A 13,212-nucleotide genomic window follows, 5' to 3' on the forward strand; every position below is an offset into this window, starting at 1 on the left:
GGAGAGAGTTACACAAGGGTATGAATATCAGGAGGCAAGGGTCATTTAGAGTCATCCTAGAGGCTGCCTAACAGAATGCTAGGCCCTGATGATGCTTTCCGGATGTTCATGCCCTCATGGAAAAGATGAGCATATAAATAGACATATGCCATTCTAAGTGTTAGGTGTAGCAAGGCAGTTAATGAAAGGCTTTGGAATTGGACAGTGCTGGGTTTTAGGCTTGACTCCATTACTTATTAAACCCTCTGGACAAGCCATTAAACCTTTCTCAGCCTTATACTTCTCATCTGTATAAATGGGAAATAATATTATCTATCTCTAGAACTTCCCTGGTGGCTCAGCAGTAAAGAATCCACCTGCCAGTGCAGGAGATATGAGTTTGATCCCTGGGTTGGGAAGATCCCCTGGAGGAAGAAATGGCAATCCAGTCCAGTGTTCTTGCCTGGAGAATTCCTTGAGACAGAGGAGCCTGGTGGGCTGCAGTCTATGGGGTCGCAGAAGAGTTGGACATGACTTAGCGACTAAAACAATGACAACAATAATGCTAAGCAACCAATAAAACAAGATAGTGTTAATGAGATGACATATTTTAAAAATATAACTTCTTTGTTAATATTGTCTAAAACCAATTAAGATATCCTGGTTTCAGATAATCCTTAAGGTGCTTATTTATCCATGGAATTTTAGGCACCAGAGCAGGACTTCCCCCCAACCCCACTATTAACATAACAGAAGACAAGATAATTGAAGAATTTAGGGGAATTTTTGGTGTAGAGGGCAGAAATAGCTGTAATCTCGTTAGTCTAATATAACAAGATTGCTTAGTTTATTTCTCAAAAGGTTTTATTTCTCATGTCTTTCTGTTTGCTTTCCATTTTCCAGGTCAGAAGGCCAATCTGACATTTTACATAACCACATTACTCATCATTCCAGTCATTGTTGCAGCCGCAGTCATTGTCCTTCTGCTGTATCTGAAAAGGTAAGGCAGCTGCTCAGGCAGGCATGACACTTTCTGCTAGCCTGGCTGCTATGGTTATCATTCTTTGTGGGTGTGTTTGATGTCTGCCCAGTGTGTTGGCAGCATTTTGGCTATACCTGGCTTTTGGTAGGATGGCGTGGCAAGTATTACTGTGCCCGTTTTCTGGTGAGGAAAGTCTTGGTCTTCCAAGGTGCTACTCAGGCAGTGCTCTGTTTGTACATTTTTAGAATGTTGATAAGACTTACGTTCACTCAACTCTCTAAAACACCTAATTTGTCAACTGTTAGTTGCTAGTTCATAAGTTTTAGAAATGGAGATCGTTAGCAATTTAATGACTTGTTTAATGTGAAGGCAAAATGGGTTGCTACTTAATGCTATAGGATAAAGTACTTCAAGTTCTAAGACATGATACTCATTCTTGGAGAATTTTTTACTTTCTTGATTTCATCATAGGGACTAGTCTGGTGCTATTGTTTGCTCTTTCAGGAAAATACCTAAAGTTGGAATAAGTTTACTAAGCTGGTTCTAGAATCAATATTTTATCATTATTTCAGTATTCTTTAAACATGCATGTGTTGAGTGCCCATTTATGTGCCAGCTCAGTTCAGTTCAGTTGCTCAGTCATGTCTGACTCTTTGCAACCCCATGGACTGCAGCATGCCAGGCTTCCCTGTCCATCACCAACTCCCAGAGCTTGCTCAAACTCATGTCCATTGAGTTGGTGATACCATCCAACCATCTCATCCTCTGTCATCCCCTTCTCCTCCTGCCTTCAATCTTTCCCAACATCAGGGTCTTTTCCAATGGGTTAGTTCTTCACATCAGGTGGCCAAATTATTAGAGTTTCAGCTTCAGCATCAGTCCTTCCAGTGAATATTCAGGACTGATTTCCTTTAGGATGGACTGGTTGGATCTCCTTGCAGTCCAAGGGACTCTCAAGAGTCTTCTCCAGCAGCACAGTTCAAAAGCATGAATTGTTCGGTGCTCAGCTTTCTTTGTAGTCCAACTCTCACATCCATCATGACTATTGGAAGAACCATAGCTTTGACTAGATGGACCTTTGTCGGCATTATGTGCCAGGCACTGTTCTAATTGCTAGAGTTGTGGTGCTGAACAGGACAAAGTCCCTACCTATGGGTTCACATAGTGAGTAGTAAAGTTATGGAGTTGGGCTGGGGAGAAAGGCTAGGAAGTGATATGAAGCTAATCTTACATGGAATGCCAGGGAAGGCCTCTCTGAGAAAGTGACATTTGAAGACAGACTTAAAGGAGTGAGCCAGTCAGATATTCAAAGAAAGAACATTCTAGGCCAAAAGAACAGCAAGTGCAAAGGTTCTGAGGCTAGAATCCGCTTAGTGTGTCTTGTTAGAGGAGAGCATACAAGGGGGGAGAACAAGAGGATATGAGGCAGGAGAGGATATGAGGCAAGACCAGATCATGTAGGCTGTGGCATGGAATTGAGTTGTTATCCTAAGCATGATGGGAAAATATTCGAGAGTTTTAAGCAGGAGAGGGATGTGATTGGATTGACTATCATAAAGGATCATTGTATTGCTGAGTGAAGACTTGACTTGGGCAAGAGTAAAATCAGGTAGACCAGTTAAGAAACATTGTAGTGTTTGGGTGGAAAGAAGAGAGTAGTGTAGGCCAGGAGGTTTGCAATGCAGGTAGTAAGAAATATTCTGATGTGGGATGTATTTTGAAGATGAAATTAATAATAGCACTTGCTGATGGCTGCTTGTTTTTGGAGGTGTAAGAGTAATTGAGGATTCAAGGGATAACTCTTAGATTCTTGGGTTCAGCAACTGAGTGAATATTGCAGTCTTTTACTGAGATGGGGAAGATTGGGAGGAGATCTGGCTTTAGGGAAAAGGTGAGGACTTCAGTTTTGAACATGGTAAGTTTGAGATGCCTATTAAATATCCAGGTAGAGATGCTGAATCATTACCTGTATACATGAATCTGGAGTTTAAAGAAGAGGTTTGGACCAGAGTTAGAAATTTGGGAGTCCTCAGCATATAAATAGATTTAAAGCCCTTAAGACCAGAAGAGAGTGCTTATAAAGTGAGGGAGATAAAGAGGACAAAACACTGAACCCTAGGACACATCAATATTGAGAGACCTAGGAGATGAGGTAGGTCCACCAGAGGGTACTGTTGGATTGGCCAAAAAGGTCGTTCGGGTTTTTCCACACCGTCTTACAGAAAAACCTGAATGAACTTTTGGGCCAGTGTAATACTATCAGATGCAAAAACAGAATTCAGACAAAATGGTAATTCAAAAAGATACATGCACTGCTATGTTCATAACAGCACTATTTACAATAGCCAAGACATGGAGACAACCTAAATGTCCATTGACAGAGGAATGGATAAAGAAGATGTAGTATATTTATACAGTGGAATATTACTCAGCTATTAAACAATGAAATAATGCCATTTGCAGCAACATTGATGCAATGGGAGATTATCATACTAAGTAAGTCAGAAAGAGAAAGACAAATGTCATATGATATCACTTATATGTGGAATCTAAACTGTGACACAAATGAACTTATTTGTGAAACAGAAACAGACTCACAGACATAGAGAATAGACTGATGGTTGCAAGGGGGAGGGGTGTGAGGAAGGGATGGATTGGGAATTTGGGATTAGCAGATGCAAACAATTATGTATAGAATGGACAAATAATAAGGTCCTACTATATAGCACAGGGAACTATATTCAGTATCCTGTGGTAAACCATAGTGGAAAAGAATATACGTTTATGTGTATAAGTCACTTTGCTGTATAGAACTAATTAACACAACATTGTAACTCAATTATACTTCAATTAGAAAAATTGAAAAAAATTTAAAATAGAAGACAAATTAGAAAAAGAAAAGAAAAATTAAAGAGGAATGTCCCCTGTTCTCAGAAGAATTTTTTTTTTTAAATTATAAATAGCAGGCTCCCATCTGATCTGTGATAAAGTAAAACACCATTGTTACTTAAATGATAGGGTATAACACACACACAGACCCACACACACAATTATAAGTATGTGAGGTGATGGATATGTTAATTACTTTGATTGTGATGATCTTTTCACAATGTACACCTATATAAAACTCACTTTGCACACCTCAAATTTATACAATTTTTGTTTGTCAAGTATACCTCAATAAAGCTAGAAAAAAAATTTAAATGATCGATTATAAGTAGTCTGCTACTGATGGGTCCTTTGCTTTACCCACACTTGATATTCTTGAGACATTGATTTCTCAGCCTGCTTTAGAAATTTCTTTACAACTGCATTATCACTAAAGATGACTTGTGTACCATGTCTTTTGTCTAAGCCCTCTTTTACTATGGCTGTATTTAAGAGGAACATTTCTATGGACTGGAAGATTTGATCAGAAATGTCCCTGTTTTCTTAAAGGCTCAAGATCATTATATTCCCTCCAATTCCTGATCCTGGCAAGATTTTTAAAGAAATGTTTGGAGACCAGAATGATGATACCCTGGTAAGTTCTGACTCAATGGGGTGTAAAATTGATTTTATGAGGGGAGGCTATGGGCTATGTTTTTTTTGGTAAAACATACTTAACATAAATTTTACCATTTTAACCAGTTTTAAGTATACAGGTCAATGACATTAAGTACATTTACAATGTTGTTGGACCATCCTCAACCATCTTCACCATTTCCAGAATGTTATCATCATCCTAAGCAAAAACTGTACCCATTAAACAATAATTCTCCATTCCCCTCGACCCCTGATAACCTCTGTTCTGCTTTCTATCTTTATGAAGTTGCCTAGTCTAGGTACCTCATATAAATGGAATCCTACAATATTTGGCCTCTTGTGTCTGACTTCTTTCACTTAGCATAACGTTTTCAAGGTTCATCCATGTTGTAGCATGGGTCAGAATTTCATTTCAAAATTGGTTATTTTAAAGTACACTTTGTCTAAAAGATTAAAGAGCTGATTTAAAATGTTGTATCTCAGGCCAAACATACCATTTAAGAAATCCCCTGCACTGGGAAGACCCAGAGGGAGCAGGTAGAGAGGGAGGTGGGAGGGGGGATCGGGATGGGGAATACATGTAAAACCATGGCTGATTCATGTCGATGTATGACAAAACCCACTACAATATTGTAAAGTAATTAGCCTCCAACTAATAAAAATAAATAAATAAATAAAAAAGAAATCCCCTGAATACTTCATCCAGCTCGTATCGCTGGGCTTCATTCTCTCTCTGGGGAAGAGAATGTATTTGATCCAAACATGCAGGGGAAGGAGCCTCCTTTAAGAAACTAAACTGATAGGTAGGTCTTCTGACTCTTGGATAATCTTTCAAATTTCATTTGGGGAAATATAAACATAAGATAAACAGTCAAAGGGCTTCCCTCATGGCTCCGTGCTAAAGAATCTGCCTGCAATGCAGGAGACACAGGAGATGCGAGTTTGATCCCTAGGTCAGGACAATCCCCTGGAGGAGGAAATGGCAACCCACTCCATTATTCTTGCCTGGAGAATCCCATGGACAGAGGAGCCTGGTGGGCTACAGTCCTTGTGGTTGCAAAGAGTCACACATGACTGAACTACTGAGTATACATGCATGCAAACAGTTGAAATAGATTTTATTCATGCTATTGCCTGGAAAGCTGGCCTCGGAAGACATGGAACTAGAGCAACCTCTCACCCCCCGAACTATTAAGAGTTATGTGGCTACAGACATTCCTGCTGGAATCTGTGGCTGGGAAAGCTAAGACCTTGTGGGAACAACAGAGTTTGTGGTTTCTCTGATAAATATATTCACCCAAATAAGATAATAAAGACACTAAATAAAATAAATATCAATATTATTGTATATATCTTAAAGTAATCACTTCAGGCATAAGACACTTAATTCGGGGAAATAGTAGAGCATAGTAGATAATAGCCTGTGCTCTGGAGTCAGATTGTCTGGATTTGGATCTATGCTGTGTCATGTACCATCTATTTGACCTTTGGTAACTTCCTTAACCTCCCTGTGTCTCAGTTTTCTCACTTGTAAAGTGAAGGTAATAATACGTGGCACTAGCGGTAAAGAACCTGCCTGCAAGTGCAGGAGACATAAGAAATGTGGGTTCGATCCCTGGGTTGGAAAGATCCCCTGGAGGAGGACATGGCTATCCACTCCAGTATTATTGCATGGAGAATTCCATGGACAGAGGAGCCTGTCAGGTTACAGTCCATGGAGCTGCAAAGAGTCAGACATGACTGAAGCAACTTAGCATGCATAATGTTGTTATGTGGATTAAATTAATACATAGAAATTCCTTAGTGTGCCTGGCAGTTACTTCATAGGTGCTTAGTAAATATTAGTGCTTGGGCCTTCCTAGGTGGCTCAGTGGTAAAAGAATCTGCCTGCAATGCAGGAGACCTGGCTTTGATCCCTGGGTTGGGAAGATGCCCTGGAGGAGGGCATGGCAAGCCTCTCCAATATTCTTGCCAGGAAAATCCCATGGACAGAGGAGCCTGGCAGGCTACAGTTCATGGGATCGCAAGAGTCAGACATGATTCTTTTATTAACTCTTTAGTTAACAACTAAACAACCACAACAAATGTTATTGCTTAGTATTACTATTGATAATACTTTCCATTTCTCTTTAATGCCCAAACAGTTCTTGTAATAACGGGTGGTTCACAGTGGCAGTGATGCTACGTGGCTAGGGAAGGAAGGCACAGAGGCTCGAATGCTGTCAGAGGAGAAGTCATGTGGATCTTTTTCACCAAATCAGGGTCATAGACAATGGGTAACTCTGCTATATAGGGCACCACTAGGCAGGGAGATCCAGAAGTCAGGTGCCTGATGAAGGGCTCATATATTGTGACCGAGGTGGTTGTGGCAACCAGTGGTTCTTCACCTTTGAGTCACAGTTGACTGGAATGCTTGTAAGAATATAGAATCCTGGGCCCTGCCTCGAGAAGTTTGAACTCACTGGGTCTGGGATGGTTCCCGGGAAACTGCATACTTAACAGGAGCCCAACAATGATACCTCTCCTGGCAAGATCATTCACAGACCACACTTTGAAAATCACTGTTACAGACATTTTCCTTAGGATTACCCCTTTGTTTTCATTTTGCCAGCTACTGTGGTAGATGCTGGAGGCTAAGAATTGTGCAAGTATTCTAACAATACCTGTAACCAGCGACTGGCAGTCACCCATGTGTACACAGTGTATTCAGTGCTCCATCTTCACACCCACCCTGTGGTGTTGGTGCTCTTAGTAGCATTTTGCAGATGAGGAATTAGAGCCTCAGTGAGGTTAGATAACTTTACTGCAGTCACACAGCAAGGAAATAATAAGGTGGGATTTGACCAAGAACTGTCTGATTCTAGAGTTCTGTCTTTCCACCATGCTGCAGGGCCTTTTGTAAGACAGGATGTTTGTCCTCAAGAGTCTCACAGTCTCCTTAGAGTTCTGTGTGGTAGAAATACTGGGTTGGGATAGAGGAGTTCCCAGAAATAGATTTGGAGTCACATTTTGGTTGGTCTCTATGAGAAGGTAGTAGGAATATCATTCTTCGTTTTTTTAACTTTTCATTGGCATGGCCAGTGATGCTGATGCTGGGAAAGATTGAAGGCAGGAGAAGGGTATGACAGAGTATGAGATGGTTGGATGGGATCACTGACTCGATGGACATGAGTTTGAGCAAGCTCTGGGAGTTGGTGATGGAGAGGCAAACCTGGCATGCTGCAGTCCATGGGGTCGCAAAGAGTCAGACACAACTGAGTGACTGAACTGACTGACTGGCCTGGCCAAAAAGTTTGTTCAGGTTTTTCTGTAAGATGGGATGGAAAACCCTAATGAACTTTTTGGCCAACCGAATAGTTAAAATTGGAGTAGAGTTGATTACAATGTTGTGTTAGTTTCAGGTGTACGGCACAGTGATTCAGTTATACATATACATGTATCTATTCTTTTTCAAATTCTTTCCCCATTTAGGTTGTTAGATAATATTGAGCAGAGTTCCCTGTGCTATATGGTAGGTCCTTGTTGGTTATCCATTTTAAATATATCAATAGCAGTGTGTACACGTCAATCTCAAACTCCCCAATCTATTCCTCTCCCCCACCCTCCCTGCCCCTGGTAGCCATAAATCTGTTCTGTAAGTTTGTGGTCTATTTCTGTTCTATAAATAAGTTCATTTGTGTCATTTTTTTTAGATTCTGCATATAAGCAATATATACGATATTTGTCTTTGTCTGACTTACTCCCAGACAATCTCTAGGTCCGTCTATGTTGCAAATGGGATTCTTTTTAATGGCCAAGTAGTACTCCATTGTATAAATATTACCACATCTTCTTTATCCATTCCCCTGTCGATGGACATTTAGGTTGCTCCCATGTCTTGGCTACTGTAAACAGTGCTGCAGTGAACACTGGGGTGCATATATCCTTTTGGACCATGGTTTTCTCCAGATATATGCCCAGCAGTGGGATTGCTGGATCATATAGTAGCTCTATTTTTAACTTCTTAAGGAATCTCCATACTGTTCTCCATAGTGGCAGTACCAATTTACATTCAGTGTAATACAATACACCACATTACAGTGGTGTAGGAGGGTTCCCTTGTCTCCACACCTATCATTCTGACAACAACCTGAAGGGAATGAATTAGAGAGAGGAAGTGCTAGACAGTAGCAAACTGATAATCTAGTCTTGAATTTGTCCCACAGATGTTTTGTTTGGCCAGTGTGGTGTATTTAAAATTTTTCAATTTGGGATCTTAAGCAGGGCATGGACTACCAATTCATCTCAGGCCCTACCATTCCCAATTCCCACTGTGGTTTCACCCATTGACCTAACATGCTAGACCCCTGAAAGGCATTTGAGTTTGCTACCACTCTTAGCAATGAAGACAGTCAAAGTGCCATGACACAAATGCCCAATGTCTGTGAAAACGTGTTTGGACTCACTGATATATATGAGACATATAACCAAAGATAGATGAATTTCCAGCTTATTAAATTTCTAAAAAGTGATAATATCCAGTGTTAACAAATGGGTGGGGGACTGGCACTCTTCACACACCACTGGTGGGCCTGTAAAATGCCCTTCTTTCCAGAGGGCAACTCAGTAAAATGTAACCAGAATCATCTTTGATCTTATAATTATTTCTTTAGGAATTTATTTTAGGAAAATAATCCAACAATGACATAAGGATGGCCAATGCAGAATTTGTTTCTAACACAAAAAACTAGAAGCCAAGGAAACATCAACAATCAAGAATAAATTTTTTAACAAACTAGGTTTTCAAAGCATTTAGTGTCCTAACAAAATACTTATGACATAAGTATAAAAATCGTACCATAAATGTGTAGTGTATTACAATCCTAATTTTTATAAAAATTCATCAATATATACATAGAACAATGAGTGGAAGGAAATAGGTCAAAATAATCATCTCTGGGCAGAAAGACTGTGGATAATTGATATTATTTTGTCTCTCCCTCTATGTTTCTGAAATTTCCAAATTGCCTGTAATGAGCATGTATTACTTTTATAATAAAGAAACACCATACAAGTCATTAAGGGAAAAGAGAATATCATGGTTATCCAAGCCTGTGAGATAATAGGGATTTGAACTTAGGTGATAGCAGAGGAGACTGATGCAAGAGACATTATTAAAGGAAACTCATTACAACTCAGTGACTCTGTGTGGGTGATGAAAGGTAGTGAGAGTGAAAAATAATTTCAGGTCTGGGTGATAGAGTGAATGATGGTAACATTGACAGCAAAATCAAATCAATTATCTTTCTCAGAGATGGGAAAATTGCTTTTTTTCAATTTGCTGTCTAGAGGATAATATGTTGTCCTGATGAGTCAGATAATTCTATAATTTAGTGAGGCAGATACACTGACAAGATGGACCACTAAAAGCATAAGATGTTTTTGTTTGTGGTGGCTGCAGACCATTAAATAAAGTTAGTGTTTAAAACTAAAAGTATAATAAAAATGCCAGGCAGGGGAAAGGGTAATAGAACAAATCTCCATGTTTGCTTTTTAACCGGATGACTAATCTACTTTCTCTACATGGCAATAATCCTCACAAATTGAACTGCATATGCTAGCAGAAAGACTGTCCTTTTACTTCTAGAACCATGGAATTATGGAATGAATAATTACGGAATGAACATTGCCCTAGAGGTCATCTAATGAGGTATATGTTTACATGTTTAGTTGCCTTTAATTATAAATTTTCAAAACTCTAGATTCTAGTCCAGCCCCTCACTTTTAAGATGGAGACACTGGGGGCCACGGAGAAATTTCTCAAGGACTATCACATAGACAGATAATTCCAGAACCTGCACTAAAAGTCATTGTAGCCCAAAGTGACCAGCTTCTAATCCCAAGAAATAATCCATGCCCTTTCTAAACACTTTCTTCTTCCATGCTGTACCATAAGTAGTGGTACTTAAAATGTATTTAGGTGTGGCTACCAATAAATTAAATCTTCTGTATAGTTCTCCTTAAGGTTTCTAGTGTTTTGACAATGTTTTGTTTATCACTGTAGTAACATTTTGGCCAACAGCATTTTTTCCTGTTGCTTTGCAGTTTGCCTTTTCTTTGTGACTAATTGGGCTGCGGGCCATATTTGGGGGGTGGGGGCTTTGCAGAGGGAATTGCTTTTCTTCTGCATCTGCATTTCTTTTTCATCCCTAAAATATTATCTATTCTTCCCCTGCTTCTTGGAAACCAATTTTATTTTCAGTCCTGTGCCAGTTTTGAATTCCTGATTAGAAAACAGCCTTTTTAACTTGAAGTTGACTTCCAAATACTGCTGATTTTTTTTAAACTTCAGTATGTATCTTTAAAAGCTAAGATGACCTCACTTTAAAAATGATTATTTCCTTAAAATCATCTAATACGGGCTTAACAGGTAGCACTAGTGGTAAAGAATCTGCCTGCCAATGCAGAAGACATAAGAGATGCAGGTTCGATCCCTGGGTTGAGAAGATCCCTTGGAGAAGGAAATAGCTACATAGTCCAGTATTCTTGCCTAGAGAATCCCATGGACAAAAGAGCCTGGTGGGCTACAGTCCATAGTGTCGCAAAGAGTCAGACACAACTGAAGCAACTTAGCATGCATGCATATCATCTAATGCTCAGTCCATATTTCAATCTTTCCAGCTGTCCCGGGTGTCAGGAGACAGACAATATCCAGTTGTCCACCCATAGTGAGGCTGATTGACCATTGTCTTTAAGGTGATAATAACATGTCCCCACTTGCCATCTACACGTTGCCTCCCCTTGTCACTGGAAGATAATCTGTGTGGTGTCATGTTAGCACCCTGTCAACTCTTCAGCTGATGCTTTTTATTGGCCAGTTAGTATCCTTGCTTGATTCAATAATCTCATTAGTGGTTGTGAAATGATGATGATTTTTCTCATCTATCATTTAATCTACATTTCTAAGCTGACACTTTTCTATAAGCACTGCTCTCAATTATCAGCTAGGCTCCTTTTAATTGTTCTCAAGTTCAGTTTCTGCTAGAAAGGCAGGAAACGTATTTAATTCTTTCCCTTTAATTATCAATTTTTAAAGTGAGGGTTTGAATTGATAACCACCTCAACTGATATCAAATTAGTCCCCTCCACACCACATTCAGCTAGTTCTTTCTAAGCTACGGTGATTTGAAGGCATGGGGATTTATGATTCATATTGTACAATTTTCTATTGTGAATGTTGCTCTGAAGAAGACAGGCACGTAATCCGTTGACTTGCACATAAAAGTCCAGTGTTTTGTGTGATGCTAAGGTGCATGAAGCCCACTTCACCCCTGTGGGTAATTCACTGCAGGAAATAACCAAATCTTGAATGTATTCTTCAATTGAGATTTGATGTTCCATTATTCTATGACTTTTGTTTCTTTCTTTAAAAAAATATTATTACATGCATGTATTTTTCTAGGATGACTAACAACTAAAAACTAGTTGTGTTCACCACCCAAACACCTATTATTTTTTCACCTAGGATGTTTTTCATCTTTGGCCATTATTCTGTTGTTGATTATCTTATTTAAAAAAATCAATTGGAAAAAAAATCAATCAGGTAAGACTTGAGTCGTGGACTGTAATTTTATGGATTTAGGTTTTTTCTACAAGTAATTTCAAAATTAGACTGACATATAATTGGATAATAGGTCAGAGCTTTTGCTTTTGTCCCTTTAACCTTACATGAACATATTCACAGACATAGTGCTCAAAGGCCCTGATGCTGATGGTGGGTAAAAATGAGAGTAATCAAAGTTTCAGGAATGAAAAAAGGCAATTAAAAAATTAATGTATTTTTAGAAGCTATTTCTGCTGCAGTGTGCTGATTGCTTTTTTCCTGTCCAACACAGTTTAAGCATTGGGTCTAATGAGCAGAAACCAATGAAAAGGTAATATTCAGCTTACTTTTTTTAATTAAAATCATTTTTACAGTCATCCCTTGGTATCTGTGGGGACTGACTTCAGGACCCTCTCAAATACCACAATTCATGGATGTTCAAATCCCTCATATAAAATGGTGTAGTATTTGCACATAACCTATGAATATCTTCTGGAGGACTAACTGCACTTTTACTGGTAAATGGAAAAATAGTAACAATAATAGTAATAACAGTTCATACTTATTGAACTTTTGCTATGTGTCAGACACTTGTCCAAGCCTTTCCTTCATTAATTTGTCCCTCTTCTGCAGTAGGTTTTATCTCCACTCTACAGATGAAGAAAATGAAGCACCAGAGGGATTATGTGTAACTCATTTGAGGTTACACAGCTGCTACCTAGCAGAGCTAGGATCTCAACTAACAAGTGTTAGAGCTGGGATCTGAACTCAGGCATTCTTATCCTCTAGTCCACAGCTTTCAAAAAATATATTTCTTTTTTTTTTTTTAACTGTGCTGGGTCTTAGTTGCAGCATGTGGGATCTTTGATATTAGTTGTAGCATGTGAACTCTTAGTTGTGGCATGTCGGATCTAGTTCCCTGACCAGGGATCAAACCCAGGCCCCCAGCATTGAGACTGGGGAGTCTTAGCCAATGGACCACCAACGAAGTCCCCTCCAGTCTACACTTTTAACCAATCATATTATATAACATGTTTTAATAAAATGCTCATATCTTTATTTGAATTTAACAGATGAGAAATAAGCAGGTGGAACTGAAGGAATTTCTGAACTTTTGACAAAGCTATAAAATAATTTTTAATGA

General features: G+C 39.1%; 1 protein-coding gene across 2 annotated transcripts in view; it reads left to right on the plus strand.

Moving 5' to 3' along the window:
* The window catches only part of IL13RA1 (interleukin 13 receptor subunit alpha 1), a 67,633-nt gene that overhangs the window by 37,718 nt on the left and 16,703 nt on the right, over positions 1–13,212 (plus strand). The window contains exons 9-11 of one of the 2 annotated variants that reach the window (XM_061138017.1): positions 883–979; positions 4,400–4,484; positions 12,361–12,399. In XM_061138017.1, the coding sequence (XP_060994000.1) occupies positions 883–979; positions 4,400–4,484; positions 12,361–12,378 (200 nt within the window). In that variant the 3' untranslated portion in view covers positions 12,379–12,399. Of the gene's footprint in view, positions 1–882; positions 980–4,399; positions 4,485–12,360; positions 12,400–13,212 lie in introns of those variants that run through there. The other variant, XM_061138016.1, reaches the window with a different exon arrangement.

Source organism: Dama dama, chromosome X, assembly GCF_033118175.1.
Source record: "Dama dama isolate Ldn47 chromosome X, ASM3311817v1, whole genome shotgun sequence".
In the NCBI taxonomy this organism is placed as follows: domain Eukaryota; kingdom Metazoa; phylum Chordata; class Mammalia; order Artiodactyla; family Cervidae; genus Dama; species Dama dama.